The sequence below is a fragment of the Balaenoptera physalus genome, assembly GCF_965194825.1.
Source record: "Balaenoptera physalus genome assembly, chromosome: 13".
NCBI lineage: Eukaryota > Metazoa > Chordata > Mammalia > Artiodactyla > Balaenopteridae > Balaenoptera > Balaenoptera physalus.
This window is the reverse complement of record NC_138892.1, coordinates 11,576,892-11,596,367: the sequence shown is the minus strand read 5'-3', so window position 1 is coordinate 11,596,367 and position 19,476 is coordinate 11,576,892. Positions and strand designations below refer to the sequence as shown.

At 51.0% G+C, this 19,476-nt stretch overlaps 1 protein-coding gene across 2 annotated transcripts; it reads right to left on the bottom strand.

Annotated features, from left to right (window-relative positions):
• Positions 1-345: 345 nt before the first annotated feature.
• IFT27 (intraflagellar transport 27) lies at positions 346-19,444 on the bottom strand. 2 transcript variants are annotated; one of them, XM_082420832.1, is made up of 7 exons: positions 19,018-19,444; positions 12,061-12,140; positions 11,657-11,716; positions 9,964-10,023; positions 7,846-7,963; positions 6,820-6,929; positions 346-582 (listed from the first exon to the last, which is right to left on the bottom strand). In XM_082420832.1, the coding sequence occupies exons 1-7, from the start codon at positions 19,049-19,051 to the stop codon at positions 484-486; spliced, it is 561 nt and encodes a 186-aa protein (XP_082276958.1). In that variant the 5' UTR covers positions 19,052-19,444; the 3' UTR covers positions 346-483. The 2 variants fall into 2 exon arrangements, with proteins under 2 accessions (XP_082276958.1, XP_082276957.1); XM_082420831.1 differs by lacking the exon at positions 19,018-19,444 and adding an exon at positions 17,480-17,631.
• Between the last annotated feature and the right edge of the window lie 32 nt (positions 19,445-19,476).

Below are 19,476 nucleotides of genomic sequence, written 5' to 3'. Positions count from 1 at the left end.
AGAGGGCACTGCTTTTGCCAGGGACAGCAGTCATCACCAGGGGGCTCTGGCATCACCAGGGAGCTCTGGCTGAGGAGCACGGTGGACAGCGGGACAGGCAGCAAAGCTGAATGTGCTAGAATAAGGACAGGGCCATCAGCCCCCGGCCACGTGGCAGATTCCAAGCTGAGCACCTCAACTACGGCAAGTTGTGGGGTGGGCTCTTGCGGGGAGGTCCTTCAGGGAGGGCAGGACACCCACCGTTCCAAGCAACAGCTCCCACCACTGGAGGCTGCTCTGGAAGCAGCAGCCAAAGTGTAAAATGGCACCAGGGCTGCCCCGACCAAGAACGGAATGAGCTGCTGCTTCTCCATTTTTCTCCTCATTTTATTTAAAGTTGTCACAATAGATTGGAAGTGCCCAGGCAACTGCATCTTCTCCCATCTTCCGAGGAGACGGAGCCCGCGGCCAGGTTCCATCGCGGGGAATGGTCCAGGCAGCCCCTCACACCAGCGCCTGGAAAACCTCCAGCTTCTCCCGGTACAGGTGGTGAAACTGCTTGGCCAGGTAGTGGAAGGGGGCTTCGTAGTTTTCCATCTCCTTCTGGAGAGACAAATTGAAGAAGTCAGTTGGTTGGTTTTAGGGTTGTCACAGAGAGGTGGCATCGCCCGCTCTTCCCTCCTGCCAGGGGCTCCGCCCTCTGCCCCAACTTCTCCTTCCCAGCACTCCCACCACTCAGGGCAGCTACTACCGTTCCTCCCGTTTTACAAGAAGGAAACTGAGACGTGGAGAGGTTAAGGTCACGTGCCAAAAGCCACACACTTGCCTGTGATGGAGCTGGGTCTGAACCTAGACCTGCTCCTGCAGAGCCTGTAGTTTTAGCCACTCGCACTCTGTGTGTGACAGGATGTTAAAATGAGACTCTTTCTCGCTTAGTTTTGACTGAGGCCCCAAAGGTCAAAGCAAAACAACAGATGGCAAGGACCTCCACACTCTGGAGGGAGGACCAGACAGGATGGAGGTCGGGGAGTGCTGTGGCATCTCCCCCGGGATGCGGGCACTTCTCCCTCATCCTGAGGTCAGTGGGAGGGTCCCAAGAGGAAGCCTGCAGCCCGGGGACTTAGGCCAGTGCTGGACCCAGGCCTGGGAAGCATCAAGGTGAGGCTGGGGTTGGCTGTCTGGATGGCCAAGCAGGAGAGGGCGGACTGGGGATGGCCTGCAATGCCTCCTGTCAAACTGGGGCTGCAGCAACGCTTCCCTGGACCAGCAACGGGCCCAGCGGAAGCCCAGCCTGGAGCTGTCTTAAAGGGACTCCACGGGGACAGCCTCCAGGAGGGTGATGGGTCCCAACAAGAATGGACGGCCCGGAATTGAGGTCGCAGGAAGGGTGAGGAGGTGTCCTAGCCTGAGGAGGTGTCACCTGTGAGGTGGAAGCCGCAGGTGAGAGAGCGCCCCTGATGGGGGCAGGGAGGGCATCTCTGACACCTGGCAAGTCCAGGGGGGCCACAGCAGGTCCCAACAGAAGTGAGCTGGTGGGGAAGCACAGGTCCAGAAACACAGATGCAGCAGCCTGGCCCTGCTTCCTTCCCACAGCAGGCTCAGGAGGCAGCGCTGACTTTACAAATTTTGACAGTCACTCAGGACTGGGCATTTTTAATAAGTGAAATAATGAATAATTTTGTGACTAAAGGTGCCCAAAGGATTTTTTTATTATCTGAGAGAGATCAGAAAAGTTCTGGAACTTGCCCTAGATTTTCTTCATCTGGTAGGAAGAACCAGCCCTATAGGGTGAGCCTGACAGGCTCTGGGAGAAAGAAAATGGTACCCTCTCCACTTAGCTATCGTGTCTCACTCTCTATGTGTGCATCCATGGGTAGTTTAAATTTTTTTAAAGAAATAAGTTGGCAGAAGAAAGCACCCACTACTTTCAAGACAGTAGCTCAAACTATGAATGCACAAGAACCTGTTTTCAAACAATCCGTAGCTGGTGGCAAAAGTGCAGCCTTGATAAGAGGTAATGAAATATCCCCAACATAACAGAAGGATTTCCAAACCAAACGATGGAACGAAGTCATCAAGCTCAGTGCCTTTGTTTTATAGACAGCAGTCCGGGGCCCAGGGGTGCAGTGGCCCAGCTGGTTTACGCAGAGCCCAGTCTAGAATTCAGATGCCCCAAATTTGAGAAGAGCAGCCTTTTCACTCTGCCAGCTGGGGTGACAGAAGCGCGCAAAACGAAACCAGTTCCTGCAGAAAGTTACCGGACTTTCTGTCCCCAACGTGGAGGAGAAAAGTCACCAAGAGCAGAACCAGAGGTGGCAGTGCTGAAAGGGTGCTGAGAAATGAGAGGACAGCTGGTGGCCCAGACGAGCGTCTATACTAAACTCATGACTGCCAAGGACCGGAAGGCTGTCACTCTTCAGCAGGACATAAGAGGAATAACTCAGTTATATTTGCAAGACACTTTTGATTGTACAGAGCATAACGTCCTAGGCTACGCCAAAGTCAAATAGCAAAACGTTACGTCGGTTGCAAGTAGAGTTAAGCATTGAATGGGAAGAGAATGAGGCCTGCAAAGCACATGCACAAGGATTTCTAACTGAATCTGAAAGCTCTTGAAAGCCAGATCTTCGGAGAACACAACATAAAAAGTAGGGAATTCAATGGAGGCAAGTCTCTTTATACACATGGAGTGCTCCTGAAATAGCAGATGTAAACAGAACCATTTTCCAAATGCATTAGGAGGGCTTGCCGATGATAGGAATCCTTTTGTTAAATGATGAATCATAATCTTGCCGACATCGTTTGACAGCTGTAGAGTAGGTCTGCTTTGCGTGAAGAATCTTTAGAGCAGGCTCAGACTAGTGCTTAATCTGGTCTAGAATTCTGCCCCTGAGACTCCCAAAGTAGGCTCTGTGGGAGGCCAGAGCCCCTTCTAGAAGGTTATCAAGCTGGACAGGCCGGCCTGTGTTCTAGTTCTGGTTCCACTGCTCGTTAGCTGGGCAACCAGGGAAAGCAACACAGTCTTTCTGAGTCTGTTTGTCATCAGTAAGATACGGATAGCAGCAGGACTGTTGGAAGCCTAAATAGATAATGTGTGCAAGACACTTAGCACACAGTAGGTGCTCAACAAACATCAGTTCCCTTCCCCTCACCTTCCTGCAAGGGAAGCCATCCCTATGGATCTTTCCTGAACTCACTTTTATTTAATACTGTCCAACTTCTTGCAGTAATAAACAATGCATTTTAAACTTTTAACTGCTGTTTAAAGAAATGCTCTTAAATTTTTTGGTGTGAAAATGCCAAATATTGAGGGGTGTTAGAAAGTCAAAGAGAAACCACAAAGACCTCGAATAGCCAAAGTAATACTGAAAAAGAACAAAGTTGGAGGCATCACATTTCCTGATTTCAAACCCTATTACAAAGCTATAATAATCAAAACAATACGGACCTGGCATAAAAACAGACACAAAGACCAATGGAACAGAAGTGAGAGCCCAGAAATAATTGCCCCACATATATGGTCATCTAATATTTGACAGTGGAGTCAGGAATACTCAATGGAGAAAAGATAATCTCTTCAATAAATGGTGCTGGGAAAACTGGATATTCACATGCAAAAGGATGAAACTGGATCCCTATTTTACACCTGCCAGAAATTAACTCAAAATGGATTAAAGACTTGAACTTAAGACCTGAAACCAAAAAAACTCCTAGAAGAAAACATTGGGAAAAAGATCATTGTCAGTGGCTTTGGCAATAATTTTATGAATATGACAACAAAAGCATAAATCAGTAAGTGGGACTACACCAACCAGAAAGCTTCTGCACAGCAAAGGAAACCATCAACAAAATGAAAAGGCAACGTGCAGAATGAGAGAAAATATTTGCAAACCACACATCTGATAAGGGGTTAATATGCAAAATATACAAGGAATTTGTGCAACTCAACAGCAAAAACACAAACACTCTGATTAAAAAATGGGCAAAGGACGAATAACAGATATTTTTACAAAGAAGATATTCGAATGGCCAACAAGTACATGAAAAGGTACTCATAATTATTAACCATCAGGGAAATGCAAATCAACCACAATGAGGTATCACCTCACACCTGTGAGGATGGCTATCATCAAAAAGACAAGAGATAAGTGTTGGTGAGGATGTGGAGAAAAGGGAACCCTCGTGCACTGTTGGTGGGTATGAAAATTGGTGCAGCCACTATGGAAAACAGTATGGAGGTTCCTCAAAAATTAAAAATAGAGTTGCCATATGATCCAGCAATCCCACTTCTGAGTATGTAACCAAAGGAAACGAAATCACTTCCTTGGAGAGATAGCTGCATCCCCATCTTCACTGCCAAGAGAATAGTCATGACAGTAGTCAAGACATGGAAACAACCTAAGCGTACACTGATGAATGAATGGATAAAGACAATGTGGTACACACACACACACACACACACACACGAATACTATTCAGCCATAAAAAAGATGGAAATCCTGCCACTTGTGACAACGTGGATGAACCTTGAGTGTATTATGTTAAGTGAAATAAGCCAGCCGAGAAAGACAAATATTGCTATGTTCTCACTTATGTGTGGAATCTAACAAAAAACAAACTCAGAAACAGAGAGTAGACTGGTGGTTGCCAGGGGCGGTGGGGACGGGGGCGGGAGAAACGGGTGAAAGTGGTCAAAGGGTACAAAACCTCCAGTTTTAAAATGAGTATGTTCTGGGGATGGAATTATAAAGACAAAAGAAAGTCAAATCGCCATGCAGGTATCTCCTTTAGGTCTGCAGGACAATTATGGCTGCATTTAGAAAGAGAGGAGGCGACGGGCTTGGTGTCAGGACTTGGCTGTTTCTCAAATGGCATTTGGTTATATCTCCTTTTTAATTACAGCTTTCTTAACCGAGCTGCCGGTGGTGCTTTTGTTGGCATCAACTCAGGGGGGGGGGGACTAGTTAACTTGCACAGTTAATACCAAGTGCTTAACTGCAGCCTCGTCAGACATCATTTATACCCTCCCGTTTCAATCGTGTAGCAGCAAACTCCTGACCAGAGTTTAAACATGCAGCCCAGCGGCCTTTGGTGATGGAAGTGTTGGGAGTGGGTGTTAATTTCTGAGTTCCGTCAAGAGTTCCAGGGAACGTGGGATATTGGGGTAAGGAGGCAACTTCATAAATGTGAATGGAGGAGGAGGGAATAGGAAGATACTGTTTGCTGTGGGTGGTACAGCTTACTGCTTTGCTCAAAGACGTCCTGCATAAAAGATGGGCAACCCTCTATATAGTAAAAGCCTGCTAATCGGAACTTCACTAATTTAGCATTTGTGATCATTGGACCAGAGGCAAAACTGACATTTATCTCTGCACAATCTAGGAATACAAGGATTTAGTCAGTAATAATAGCATAAATGAGATTACTAGAGGGAATATTTATATTTAAAAAAGCTAACATTGACTGAGCGTTTACTATGCCTCAGACTTCGTGCTAAGTGTTTTTATATTCACCAGCTGACTTAATTCTCATATTTATTACTCAATGAGGGATATATTTTACTATCCCCACTTTATAGGTGAGGAACCTGAGGCACCAACAGGTTAAGTAACACACCGAGCGGCTCACAGCCCTCACCATCGGAGGTCAGAGCACCTGCCCGCACTCGCTACTTTCCCTAAGGAAGCATGCCGCTTTGAGGGGGTTTAAGAAATTCACATCCATACAGCAGCTGAATAGCAGCATTTGTCAAATTTCATAGATGCAACAACAACAGTGTCTGTAGCTTAAGGAGAGTTTGAGTAGAAAACGACCTCAGGGCTATTTATTAACTAGCCCACTGACTCTCTGGGAGGACCAAGGAATCAGTCGGGGCCAGAGGCCACAAGGCCAGGAATGAAGTCCAAGTTACCACCATGGATGTTTCAGGCTGTGCCAGATATGGCAAGTCTCCCCAGCAGCCCCAGGAAGAGGCACTGCAGCTGGCACCTTGGTCCCTGCTGGCTCTGAAGTGGGTGTTTCTGGGCGGCTCCTGCAGGGGGGTGTCTTCACTTGACCCCCTTCCATAGTAGCACACGAGTGTGTCTGATTGGTGCAGCCTGGGTCACGTGCCTGCACCCTGGCTGCAGGGAGGCTGGGACATCAGAACTCCCCACATAGGAGGGAGCTTCCCACAATACTGTGAACATTCCCAAATCATGATTATCGGGTACTGAAGGGGCCAGGAACAAATCCCTCTGACCGCCCCCCTTCCCAAGGGCTCTTGCTGAATATACCAGAGGACACTCCGTGGCCTGGCATCACCCTGGGGCTGCGGCAAGGTGGGGGCAGGGAGCACGGAGGGGAACCAGAAGTCAGGGATCCTAGTCCTGGCTCAACCCTTTGTGAGTCAACGTGACTCGCTCAACCCTGCGTGAGTCAACGTGACTCACGGGCCGGTCACTTCACCCCAACACAAAGTGGGGAGTGGGGGCCAGCTCCTGGATCATGGGGCTGATTTTAAGAGTCTATGAAATAATGTGCCAACAACACCGTAACCCATGATGTCTCATGCCAACATCAAGTATCACTGTAACTGAACACAATACACTTTTGTGTTTCTTACTAATTGAGATCCAGCTTTTCCCAGGGCTGGCCAGCCAGCCAGCCTGCTTCTTTGTAACACACGAGTGACTCTTGCTATGCTGAGAAGAGGTCTTGGGCTAAGGATGTAAACATCAGCTCCAAATTAGGCTCTGCATATGGTGGACTAACAACTCGATGCATGTGAGGTCATGTGAAAAACCGCTTCCAGCCGAGGTCCGCTCCAGACTTGGCTACGGTGCCGCCGGAAATACTTACCACGGATGTTTCAAAACATTCCAGGCCTTGGCCCAGTGCCCATGCCCGGGTCTGGGCCGACTCCACCACTCGCCTGCTGGCCAGGTCTGTCTTGTTCCCCACCAGCGCACCTACTCGAGAGAAACAATCGGAGCATCGCATTTAACCGTGGCCGTCTGGGAGGACAGCTGGAGAGATAAAAGAGCAAGCAGCCTAATTTTGAGGTGTGTAAAAACCTCATCTGAGAGAGGCTCCCTGATCCGAGGTGATGAGCACGACCGGAGACCCTGCACCGGCCCCCGAGGGCCGCAGCAGAGCGGGAGGCCGGCGCTTTGCACCTGCAGCTTTCGCTCAGCGCCTCTGCTAGACCTCCCGGGTACCTGTCCGCCTCCTCTCCCTAAGGCTGCAAACCGTGAAGGCGAGGACCAAGCTGATGTGAGCATTTGCGATCATTCCTAGCACATGGAGCAAACTTTCAAAATGGTCATTAACACTAATCTGAGGGCTGCGCTCAGAGTCAGGGATTCAGAGGTAATTTGGTTCTGTTGCCAGCTGCATCCGCTGCGGCTAATTTTTGAGCCTGTCTCTGGAGATCGCTTTCCCTGGTCTCTAATGAGGAGAATTTGTTGATCTCACATAGGGATGAAAAATAAACTGATTGAGAGCATTCAGAAGTGAAAACGGGCCTTGCATGTTTACTGGTGCCCCACATATAGGAGAAAATGAGGATTGCTTCCCTGGGGTTAGCTTCCCGGAAATAACAACTCATATTCCTATCACAGCACCTTCCCCCTTATTATCTTGAGTCACCCCATAACCCTGCCAGGGGGGGCGTCAGCAGGCCCATTTTACAGACTCACAGAGCTGGGGCCACTCACTGAGGTTTCCGTGGTTGCTGAGGCAGAGCCAGGGTACACTCCAGACCATCACACTCAAAGACCATGGCACCCTGTTTCTGCACCCACAGCCATTTCTGCAGTGACCTTGTGCTCCTGAACTTGAAGGTCAGAGGTGCTGCTGGAAACCCCGGATGCCTGCAGCTCGTACCTGGGAGGGTGGCGCCTGGAATCTGTGACCGAGCCTTCTCCAGCCACTTGCTGCAGTTGGTGAAGGACTGCTCGTTGGTCACGTCGTAGACGAGACACAAGAGGTTGGGACTCTCCCACTGTGCAAAGGGGACAGGATGGGGACATGTCACTGACAGCGAAAGTGACTTCTAGACTGGGAGGAAATGTGGCCTTCTAAGGGAAGGGACACGTGGGCAGAGGGAAGTGAAAAATTCTAAAGGGGATGTGAATCAGAAAACCGAGCCACATCCACAGAAGAAAACGATTCACCCACAGGAATGAATGGGAGGGCTGGGTGAAGCGGCGGGGAAGGCCTAGGCCTGGGATGGTGACGGTGAGGGCGAGAGCTCGCATCCGTGCCAGGCTCTCTGCTGGGCGTTTTCTGTGCATCATCGTGAAACCTCCCAACGTTGCAGGGCTGGTCTGAAGATCCCTACTGTGTAGCTGAAGAAACTGAGTTCAGAGAGGGTAACTGACTTGCCCAGGTCACACAGGCTTTAAACACCAGGGTGGGGCTGAGGCTTTTCTCTACCCAGAAACGCTTTGTCTACCCCGGTTCCATTAACTCATTCTTCTACTCATTCTTATAGAGGGCCCACTATTATGCAAGGTGATATGCTTTTCTGCTTTGCAGGCCTGAAAGAGCATCCTTTTTTCATTAGCCACTCACTGGAAGCTGGTTTGCTTACATTTTCCTAATAAGGGCCGGCTTTTCAAAAGGCAAAGGGCACTTTCTGCTTCTCCTGCAGTGTATCAGCCCTAATCCAAACCAGACCAGCAACTGGACAGGGTTCGCTGTCCCAATTAAGAACCAGGGCTATGCTCTCGGGGGCTGGCACCTTCAGGGGCTGCTGAGTCCTGGGCCATCCTGCTGCCTGGCACGGGGCCGTGGGGCAGCCCTGCTTCAGCTGTGAGGCTAGTCCTGGTGCGTGTGACTCTTGGCGTTGCCCTGGTCTCTGGGGACCCCCATCCTGCACAATTAGAGCCTGGTTCATTTCTGGGGTGTTGTCACCTCCCAGGGTGTGAGGGAGAATCCTTTTCCCTCCAGTTGTCCTTGGAAGGTCAGCCCAGGATTGGCTCTGGAGGCCTCACCCTCCTGCCCCTAAGGCAACCCTGGCTGCCCTCCTGGAGGTGTCCAGGATGGGAGGAGCTTGGACTAAATTGATGCTCCCTTCACACCTTCACTCCACAGACTAAAGAGCTCTAGCTACAGTCACACTGACCACCCCTGTGCACATGCAGGAGAGACCTCCTTCCTCCAGGCCCCAGTGAGGGGACCCAGCATGGGCAGCGTGTGACCCTGACTTGTCCAGACACATCATCTCCTCCGCTGGGCAGCGTCGGACAGTGTACATGGGAGCCGCGTGGCAAAACACCAAGAACTGATGCGTGAGGCCAGCCCTGTGTGAAATTACCATCATTAGATCTATTTCTCTTAGGCGGAAAAAAAAGGGTGGCAGCAAACAGTTTCTATTAAAATGTAGCTGTTCTTGGAAAGGCAGGGGAGGGCTCTGGAGATCTCAAACCTTCTAAGTAGCTCACTGGCCCACATTAGCGGAACCATTACCTTGGAAGGTACAGCAAGCTGGATCCTAAGAGGAAGGCTGGGCGGGCTGGATGAGCCTGGGGCGGCAGCAGGGACAGGTCCCAGAGCAAACCTAGGTGGGACCAGGGGGTGGGCTGGGAAGGTAAGCCTCACTGTGGGGCCTCTAGGGCACCCCCTAGTGGGGAAGGAAATCTTTGCTCCAGACCCAGGAGGTGGAGGAGGGCTGAAAGAACACCCCCAGGAGGGGGTTGCTCCAGAGAAGGGAGGCCCCGGAGTGGGGGGCTGCGAGGACCGAGGTGCTCAGCTCTGGCGCATTGGGAGCCAGCCATTCCAGGGCTGGGGGGAAGCAATCACGAATCACATGCAAGAGCTCCTACCTGCCAAGGGGTCACAAACCCCAAGGCTGGGAGGAATGCCCCTTACAGGATGTTGCCATGGTAGCTTCTCCTGGCGGCTGCAGTGAAGTGAAATTTCTGTGAGGGCATCGCTAAGGGGCAAACCTTTGGCGGGAGGTGGTGGTGATAGTTAGGAAAAAGACTGAATGCTACTTGCCAATTTATCCAGCATTTCAGAAAACAGCTCCTTGCCGGCCGAGTCAAGAATGAAGAGTTCCTGGAATCAGAAAGACAGGTCCCAGGAAAGCCTACACATGGGGAAACACCTGGCTGCAAATCCCAGATAGGACTCCCAGCGCACCTTCAGGGTGACACACGCATGCGCACATGCACACACATTTGTCTTTTGCCCAAGGCACGAGGAAGACGGTGGGAGGGGGAACGAGCTCAAGTACCATGGTTTCCCACCCCAACTGGCTCTTTCTGGGCGGCATCTCACCTCTCCTAACCCCGAGTGCAAAAATACCAGGAACAAGCTGACTTCCCACCTGGCAGAACAGAATGCTAGACAGGCTGACAAGTGCTCTGTTTTCCAAAAGGTCATTCTGCACTTTGTTAACCAAATTGATTTTCAAATCTTGAAACGATCCTTTTTAAAGGAGGTCACCGAGGAGGCCTGGGGAAGGCATTTAAATTAGGACAGTCTGTCACGGTTCTGGATGGCTGAGGTGTGATTCTAGCAGAGGGCGCAGGGCGACCCTTCCTGCCCGTGTCCAAACCTTCACCGGCCCAGGTGAGAGCCCCTCCCCAATGCTGCCATTCCAGGAAGTCTCCCCTAATTTCCCCGTTAACTCCCCGCTGGCTCTGGCCTCTGGCACACGCTGCCTGAAGGTCAGCAACCTCCTTTGCTTTGCACATTGGTTGTTGGTGCATTCATCTTATCCCTTCTCATTGTATCCGGGGTACTTAAAACTGGTTTTTGCTCATGGACCTCTTTAAGAATCTAGCAATTCTTAAGCCTTCTCTCCAGAAAAGCACATGCAAACCCAGCATCTTGCAATTCAATTTCAAGGGTCGAGGCTTCCCACAGAGGGACCCAGGTTAGGAACCTCAATACTCGGTAAGTTCTGAGGGTAAGACTCAGAGCCCTGTCTTCCTCACTTCCTCTTCCTCATCCCTTCTATACAATGCTTCCCGTGTTCCCCCCAGCCTGTTCCTGAATGCTCAGACAAGTCTAGGCTAAGTCCTGGCACTTTTAGGTAGCTAGTCAGACATGAGTGGGTCTCGCCCCATCCTGGACGGGGTCATCTTTCCTTCCCCAACCTGGACACTAGTGATCAGAACCCACCCAGAGACCCTCCCTCTTCTAGTCAAGGACCACCAGCCTTATCGGGACCAAGCAGGATAAACCCACCAGCACAGGTCGATGCAGGTGCGCCAAGACCTAAAAGTTGTCTCAAGGTAACCTGGGGTTCATTATGCCGTATTTGTAATACATAAGCATTGCGGTTTGGGTGCTTGTGCGCAAGCGCCTGTGCACTAGGAGAAACGTTACAGAACCTAAAGCTGTCAATCAGCTTGTCAGTCAAATGACGCAGGACACAGGGAGGGACCACCACTCTAAAAAGCCCAGCTCTACCCCACTGCGGGCTGCTTCTGGTTTCCAGACAGCCCACTCTCATTCTTTCTTGGGAGTGTACTCTTGCTCTGCTTAAGAAAACTCTTAGTACTTAAAACCATTCTACGTCTCTCGACTGAAATCTTTCCCTTGAGAAGGCAAGAACTGAGGAAATCGCTGTCCCCCCCGGTGACAGCACTGCCTCTCTCCCAGGGAGGATGACAGTGACCACGGAGCCCTCGGGCGCAGCTGGGGCAGCACTGAGTCCCCTTGGGGCGAGGGCACCACTCACCACACTGTCCCCTGTGTCAGGGACTGGCACCGTCTTCACCACCAGATCCACCCCTGTTGTCTGTGGAGGAAAAGGGAGAACACGCACGTCAGGGGTCCCAAGGGGACATGGGGTCCCAAGGGGATGCATGTCCCCGGCTCAAGTGTCTGTGCTCTGGACTCACTTCTGGTGTGGAAGTCAGAGAGGCCCTAATCTCGTCCAACCCCCTGCCCACGAGCGAGCCGTACACGGTGACCAGCCGACCACCGCCAGGCTGCTTCACACACTGCCCCGTGCCCCGTGCCCCGTGGCCACACGGTCAGGCCTCTTAGGGCTTCTTAAGGACATTTGGAAAGTCACTGCCCCAGGGTTATCTGATCACTTGTCTTTAAGCCTCCGCCAGGCCTGCCACTCCCACATCTCACCAGGGTGTAGTTCTTCTGGAAATGGGCTCCGTCGCTGCGGAAGATCTGGGCCAGGGCGGTCTTGCCCACGGTTGGGTCTCCTGTGAGGTCAGAGTAGAAGAAAAACACCGCTTTCATCCTAAGCTGACTGGAGGCTCTCCCACTACAGAACGCTGGTCTAGAAACCGAAAACCTCAATGAGTTCTCAGGGAAAAGGTACTTGATTCTCAAGGGAACTTGCTCCGGGGTCGCTGGCAGGGCAGTGGGTCTGTGAGACCGATCTTCCAAACTCATGACGGCCAGTCTCTTTTCTTCCGGGCTAATCTTTTCATCTACGAAAACCCACCCAGAAGGTAACAGAGCTGAAGGAGCGCTTCTGAGCACTGGAAATAGAACTGACACTCTTCCACTGAAACACACCCGATGGGGAAAACCTGTCCCTTTCAAACTTGAAATTACATTGAAGTCTCGAAGGTAAGGAAGTGTGACCAGGTACAGACTTACAGGTTCAGCTCTCTAACGGAACCACTTTGAGTTTAGAGCATCCATCCTGAGAATCCTGCATACTTTTCTGGAGTGGGGAGGGAGAGGGTGAGAGTTGGGTGGGTTTCTACATTTATGAGAAACAAAAAGTCAGGGGCTACATTTGCCATCCTGAAGCTCATTTCCAAGTGACATTTTCCACCTCCACCTCCTGGTAACCCATCTGTGACCACTGCGGGCCCATCTTCCCAGGGCCTCTCCTCTAAGTCTATCGGCAACAGCCACTGTTTCCTCTAAGCCCGTCTCATACCTACCGGCTCCATCTCCTCGGCTTTCCTTTGTTAGTGGAGAGCCCCATAAACTGGTACCTGGAAACTAAAGATCTATGTCACAGTTTCAAGTCTGAGACCTGGACCTTTCACAAGGTGGTCAGGGGCAACTTATTCTGGAGCTCCTCCCGGGCCCCCAAGGGTGCTAGAGGCTCTCCGTGCCCATCCTTAATTCTCCTGCACCCTCCCCACGTCCCCACCGGTGGCTCTGCGTGGCTTCCTTTGATACCACACTGTGTTCATCTGCAAGACCTTTTCCACCTTGAGAGTCTCACACTGATTCTCCCTCCATCACCCAGCGCCCTGGCAGAACACCTGTCTGCTGCTTTCTCAGCCCCTTGATCCTCAGCAAAATCACCATGCTCGCATCCTTCTGCCTTGCATCCCTTGATGTGATCGTCTCACCTTCACCCCGTTTTACAGGCAGCTTCAACTCGCCTCTTTACTTGACTCCTTAGCCAGCCACTCTGTTCACTTTTCAGTTTTGACTTTTCTCACCTATAATTTTCTCTTGTGAGACAATTATCTGCCTACTCGTGGCATTTCATTTCACGTTAACTCCTCCAGGTCTGAGTGAGCTAGTCAGGTCTTGCTTTTCTATTTGCCACCAATTCTTAGAAGGGAACCAACAAGGGTTGAGCCTCTGTCATGGACCCATTCATACAATCTCATTCGCTCCTTCCCAGGTCCCAGCCTCCACCCCCCGCCGGGGACTATCATTAACCTCATTTGACAGATGAAGATACTGAGGCTCAGAGAAGCTGGGTAACCTGCCTAGGATTCCAACATCGCCCTCTCTCCGCCAGATTCCATTCCTCTCCTAGAGCTCAGGGACCCGTGTGACCCATTTCTAACAGTGTCCCTGCAGTTCCTCATCCTCGCAGCCTTCCGGGACACCGGGGGAGACGACCATGGGCTGGACTTTCACTGGGTACCCACCCATCTCAGGGCAAACAGGGCACATCTGGTGCAATGACTGCATCCACCCACCCGACTTCAATTTTGCTTCTGAATCCAGTTGGAAATTGGCTCTTCCCGCTTGTGAAATTCCCCACAGATTTGTTCTGGTTAATTTCATAACTCTTGCTTCCGACTGTCAGTCAGAGTCACCCACACTTCTGGAAAACCTCCTGTGTCGGCTGAGGAGGGATCCGAGTGAGCCCAGGAAGGGGAGACCACTGATAAACACATTTGCAGGGCAACAGAATGACAAGTGCAAATTCAAATAGCACAAGCTGAGAATCAAGGCGTCTGAGGGTGCAGGGAGGAGAGAAGCTGATGAGGGGTTTCATCAGCGGGGAGGACTTCCCTGGAGGAGGCTGAGCCCAGGGGTGACGGCGGGGGGTGGGTGCACTGCTTGATGGAGAGGGTGCCATCTGCAAAGGCACGATGCAAGGTCACCTGTGACCTCGTAATTGCCAAGTCCAGTGGTTTTTCCTCGGTTCTCACGCTCCTCAATGTCTCTGAAGGATGAATCGGCTTGAAGCAGCACCCCGCCCCCGGCAGCCCTCTGGCCCCGGTGACCCCGCACTGGCCTGGTCCTCCTGCCGCTCTGCCTGCCTCCCAAATGTGGACACTCCTGTGGGCCTGTCCTTGGTCCTCTGTTCCCATCTACTCGGTCCCACTTACTCTCGTTACCTTGACTGTCACTTCTCGCGCCAGGATCCCTCTCCCAAGCTTTGTGTTTCCAACACCCTGTGGGTGTTTTCACTGGAATGTCAGGCCTTCACGCGATCTCAGTGCCTACAGCCAGGCTGGGTCCTGAGCAGTCCCGCCCATTTATCTTACTTGTTCTCTTCACCACTCTCGATGTCCCCAGACTTCACCCACGGTCACCTCTGAAGGCTCCTCCTCCTTCCTCCCAAGGCCAGTCAGCCTCCTCTTCATTCCCTAAATCATCCTCTGTGTCTCCAGCCCGCATTTCCTTTGCTGTCATGACCAACACTGCCCTAGTTACCTCAAACTTCAACCTGGGCTCCTGTCTCAGCCCCAAACCCACCCATCCATGCTCTGCCTTGTGATGCTTGAGCTGGGACTCCGCACACGTTTCTCTTTTGCCAGGGACTTCCCGTCAGGCTCTGCCAGTGTGAGTTCAAGAGCGAGACGGGAAGGCTGGGGGCGGGCGGCGGGGGGTGGGGGGACTTGCTCCTTCCCCTTTGCTTGCTGTTTCTCTTAGTGTAATCCTAGTAATGGCCTTCACCCAGCAGCAAAGGTTAGTTGCTGCCTCCAACTGTGTTTTGTTTTGTGTTTTTGCACTTCTGGACCAGCCTGAGTATGCCGCCTCAGAGACACCAGCGTCAGAGGGCAGCGTCCCCTTCTCAGAGATCTGCAGCTCAGCTCCCAGCACCCTTCTGCGCTTCGAGGTTCTGACAACCTGCCCTCTTCCCTCTCGTCCCGCAGCCCTGGGATGAGGCTCCTTCCTGAAGTTACTCTCTGTGCTGCCTTACTGTCCCCTTTTGTCTTTCCAGTCCTCCAGTACCTGTTTAATGAACACCCCACACTAAATCCTCACTGTCGAGATACCTGTGTAGTTTCAGCTTTTTGTCTGGACCCTGCCTCATGTAGCACTTGGTACCAGGAGTGGTCTCAAGACACAGACCCTCAGGATGGTCTGGAATTGGTTTGGCGGTTTCTCACCCTAAACATGGGGTTGAGCTCCTGGCCAGTGGGCAATGGGTCCTAGTGATGGGTGGCACGTGCTGGCGTCACACACTGGGTACCACCCCAGCCAGGCATTGCCCCCTCCTCAGAGGTCTGGATCCCAGCTCAGGGTTGGGGGAGGTTCTTCTTCAAGCTTCTGACAACCTTGACATCCACCCACCAATTCTGTGTCATCACAATGTTGTCTTCTGGCTTTTTCAGTTCTCTGACACACGCTGAACCAATTCCATATACTAAACTCTCTCTGTTGAAATGCCTAATGAATTTTCTGTTTTCTTGACTAGGTCTGGACTGAAAACACTTCCCGACTGGCCCTCCCTCCTTTTTGTTTTTCTCCCTGCTCTAACGCACCCTGAGCTTGGCATCAACAGACAGATCTTCATAAAACAGTGCTTTCCTCCGGTGACGCTCTCACACAGAGCCTGTCAAAGGATTCTTTCCGCTGTACACCCCTCCCCACCTTCCAACTCTGTCTCTGACTATCCCTTACACAAAATCTGGGCTCTACAGTCCTATTCTCTTGATCCCCGAAAATTCCTCGAAGATAACCTCCTTTCAGGTCACCCTAATCCAAATCCTAATCCTGCTCAGTCTCTGCCAGGCAAAGCTCAAACATGTCCTTCCTGCCCAGCCTCTGAAGGTCGTTTCTCGCTCCTTTGTCTTTACCTGCGTGGCTAGTGCAGCTCACTGCTGGTGGCACGAGACTTGACGTCAGAGCAGCCCTCCAGGGAGTCAGGTCTATCATCCCCATGTATGTCAAGAGGCAGTAAGTACAGCATGGTACTCAGGGCACAGACTACAGCTCCATCACTTACGAGCTGTATGACCTTGGGTCAGTAATGTCTCTGGGCCTCAGTTGCCACATCTACGAGATGGGGATAACAGCTTCTATCTCATAGAATTGTTATGAGGATTTAATGAGTTAACATGTACAGTGCCTGATATATATTAAGTAATATTTACGTGATTTGCAAGCACATAAAATATAGATAAATGTTAAGTGTTGTTTTCTCTCCATCTGAATCAGAACAATTAGCAGCTGTGCCTTGAGGTATTTCTCTGGGATCAAAGGGCATTCGATTCCTGTTTCTTGCATTATAAGCTATTATGCACAACTCAGCACTTCCTTGAGTGCGGGGGCTGGCAGGGTTCACCCTTGTACTCCCAGTGCACCTTGCGTGGTGACTCACACATAGTAGGTGCTCAGTAAATATGTGGACTGAATAAGCACTTGAATTATCAGGTCCCTCGGTGACTAGTTACATGAGAGAAAAAAGGCAGATTGACTCCATTTTAAACAGTCGGGGGACTTCCTTGGTGGCGCAGCGGTTAAGACTTGCGCTCCCAATGCAGGGGGCCCGGGTTTGATCCCTGGTCAGGGAACTAGAAGCCACATGCATGCCGCAACCAAGAATTCGCATGCCACAACTAAGGAGCCGGTGATCCACAACTAAGGAGCACACGTGCTGCAACTAAGGAGCCCACAAGCCGCAACTAAGGAGCACACCTGCTGCCACTAAGACCTGGCACAACCAAATAAATAAATATTTTTAAAAATGTGGTGTTTGTAAAGAGTTGGCCAGTGAGGGGGCCTGTGTGGTGAGGGTGGGGTGAAGAACGAGGTTTTGATGGGTGGTGGAGGTAGGGCTGTGTGCAGTGATTCACTCTGCTGAGGTCTTTTGGCCCCTGAAAACTTCCAAGAGGAGACAGATACCCTTGAGGCCTCAAAAGGAGGCTTCAGATTGAGGGCTAGGTTGGAGTTCAGGAATGACTTCCCAGGCAGTGGATGAAATCAGGTAAAACTAGTACCTGAGGGTGTGGGTATAAAGAAGGGCAAGGAGTCTCGAGCTGAGGCCTGAGGATGGTAGAGTGTCGGGCTAAGGACAAAGCCCTGGAAATCAGATCACCTGAATCTAGATCCCAGCTCAGCCAAATCCAGCTGTGTGACCCAGGGCAAGTGTCCTAACCTCTCTGGGTCTCAGCTGCTCCATCTGTAGAGGAGAATGACAATAATCCTGACCACATAGGGTTGTTGAGATGACCCGTGGTGAGGGTCCAGCACAGTGCTGACACACAGACGGTGCTCAGTAAGTTAGCCTCGTGATGGGAGTTGATTTAAAAAAGAAATAGGAGAAAGAACAGTCAGAGAGAGAGGCCCATTTAGAAAAAAAAAAAATCTAACTTCAGAAAAAAACGATCCCACCTTATTCATGAGGAAACTGAGGCTCAGAGAAGTGCTTTGTCCAAGAGGACACAGCCAATCTGAGGAACAGCAGAATTAATTTTGTGACACAATACTGCCCCCACTGGTGCTCTGGAAACTAGAGACTGCTCTGGAGAACCATTAATTTCTTTTGCTCAGTATGATCTGATTGACTATGGTCAGTCATCTTTCTGTGTGACCCTTTTATTTCCAAATTGGAAAAGTCATTAAAAATACCATCCTCTTCGGTCTGGAAGAGAGGAATCAAAAAAAGGGATCTCTTTTTCCTCTGCATAATTTCTCACTGCTTCTTTCCTGAACTGGTCAGATAAACCCGGAAAGGTCACAGGTTTCAACAGTGACACAAGTTAAGAATTTTGGAGGTAGGAAGTTAGGAATTTTAGGCCAATCTCAGGGTTGAAATCCTGCCTATGACCTTCCTTCGCTAGGGGGTGACGTTGGGCAAGAGACTTCACCTCAGTGCCTCGGTAAAGTCAGAACAATCCGGCACTTACCCCAGGGTGCTACCTACTGTGACAGGATTAAATGAAATGCACGTGCCTGACAAGCAGTAAGGACTCAGGAAAGTACATCTGTGCTCTGTGGTCCCAGGTCCATAATCCAGGCAAATGTTTTTCTAAATGAGCAGGAACACCGCAAATGTGCATGCCACATAGGCATTCATTCTGCAAATATTTATTGAGTACTTACTATGTTCTACATATATGTTCTGGGTGCTTGGGATGTATCAGTCAGCAAAACAAAGATTCCCACTTTTGGGGGATTCAACATTTATGTCCTCCTGACCATAAGGCAGCACTGTAACTCTGGGTCTTAAAGTCAACACACATAGCTTTTTGCAAACTCTGGTCAACTGTACATTACTGTCTCCTATCCCTGTTTGCATAAGATTGGGGTCAGGAAAAACATCCCATGAGTAAAGACCACCAAAGTCACTGATGCCTAACTTTGGGGTACAGCACCTGGTTTAGTTGAAGCACGTATGGTGTGCTTAGCCTGATTTTTTTAACGAGTCTACTCCTCCCGAGTACAGCTCTAATTGGTGACGGTGGTCTCAGAGTATGACAGGGAGCGAAGGAAACCACCTGGAGCTACAAATGTGCTCTGGAAGCTAATTCTTCCACGCCTAATGAAATTTACTCTATCAGTAATTGCATTAACTCGCCTTTGCGAGAGAGAAAGGGAAAGAGGGTAGACAATTTACGTGAACAAAAGCTCTCGACAATTTATGAAGTCTCTGCACTCCGGAGACTGTATTCACCCGCAAGTTTTCAGACTCACCTGCCAGGATGCATTTGGCTGCCAGCTTCACCATGGTAACCAACCACCTCCACGGACCAGACAGGAGAAGAGCAGCTGCTGGAGGCGTTGGTGGCCCTGCCTGGGAAGGGGAGTGGGGAGGGCTAGCGCTCAAGGGGCCTGTGGCCGCGGTGGGGACAAGGACAATGGGGCCTGGACCCTCCGGACGGCCCGCGGGGAGGATATCGGGCGCTAGGGTCGCAGCGGGGCGCACAGGAGCGCCAGATGGGGCCAGGTTCAAGGCCTCAGAAGGCAGCCTGGAAGGTGCCAGCGAGGCGATGCGGCTCTCGTACTCGGCCCAGCCCCTGGCAGTGCGGTCCGGGAATAGTGACCCAGCAACCCTCCGACCGCAAGCACGGAGACAGATGCGCTCTCCAGGAAACCATACCCCGCCTGCCCCGCCTCCTCATCGTCGTCCTCCTCCTCGTTGACCGTCGATTG

What these genes read in the sequence shown, in the direction of transcription:
- IFT27 (XM_082420831.1), bottom strand. Translation starts at nt 17,537, where the DNA reads ATGTGGTCAGGATTATTGTCATTCTCCTCTACAGATGGAGCAGCTGAG. An exon ending in TCCAGAAGAACTACACCCTG is followed by an intron (nt 11,717 to 12,060) that starts GTGAGATGTGGG and finishes TTTCCTCCACAG; the next exon opens with ACAACAGGGGTGGATCTGGT. An exon ending in TCCAGGCGCCACCCTCCCAG is followed by an intron (nt 6,930 to 7,845) that starts GTACGAGCTGCA and finishes TCTCTCGAGTAG; the next exon opens with GTGCGCTGGTGGGGAACAAG.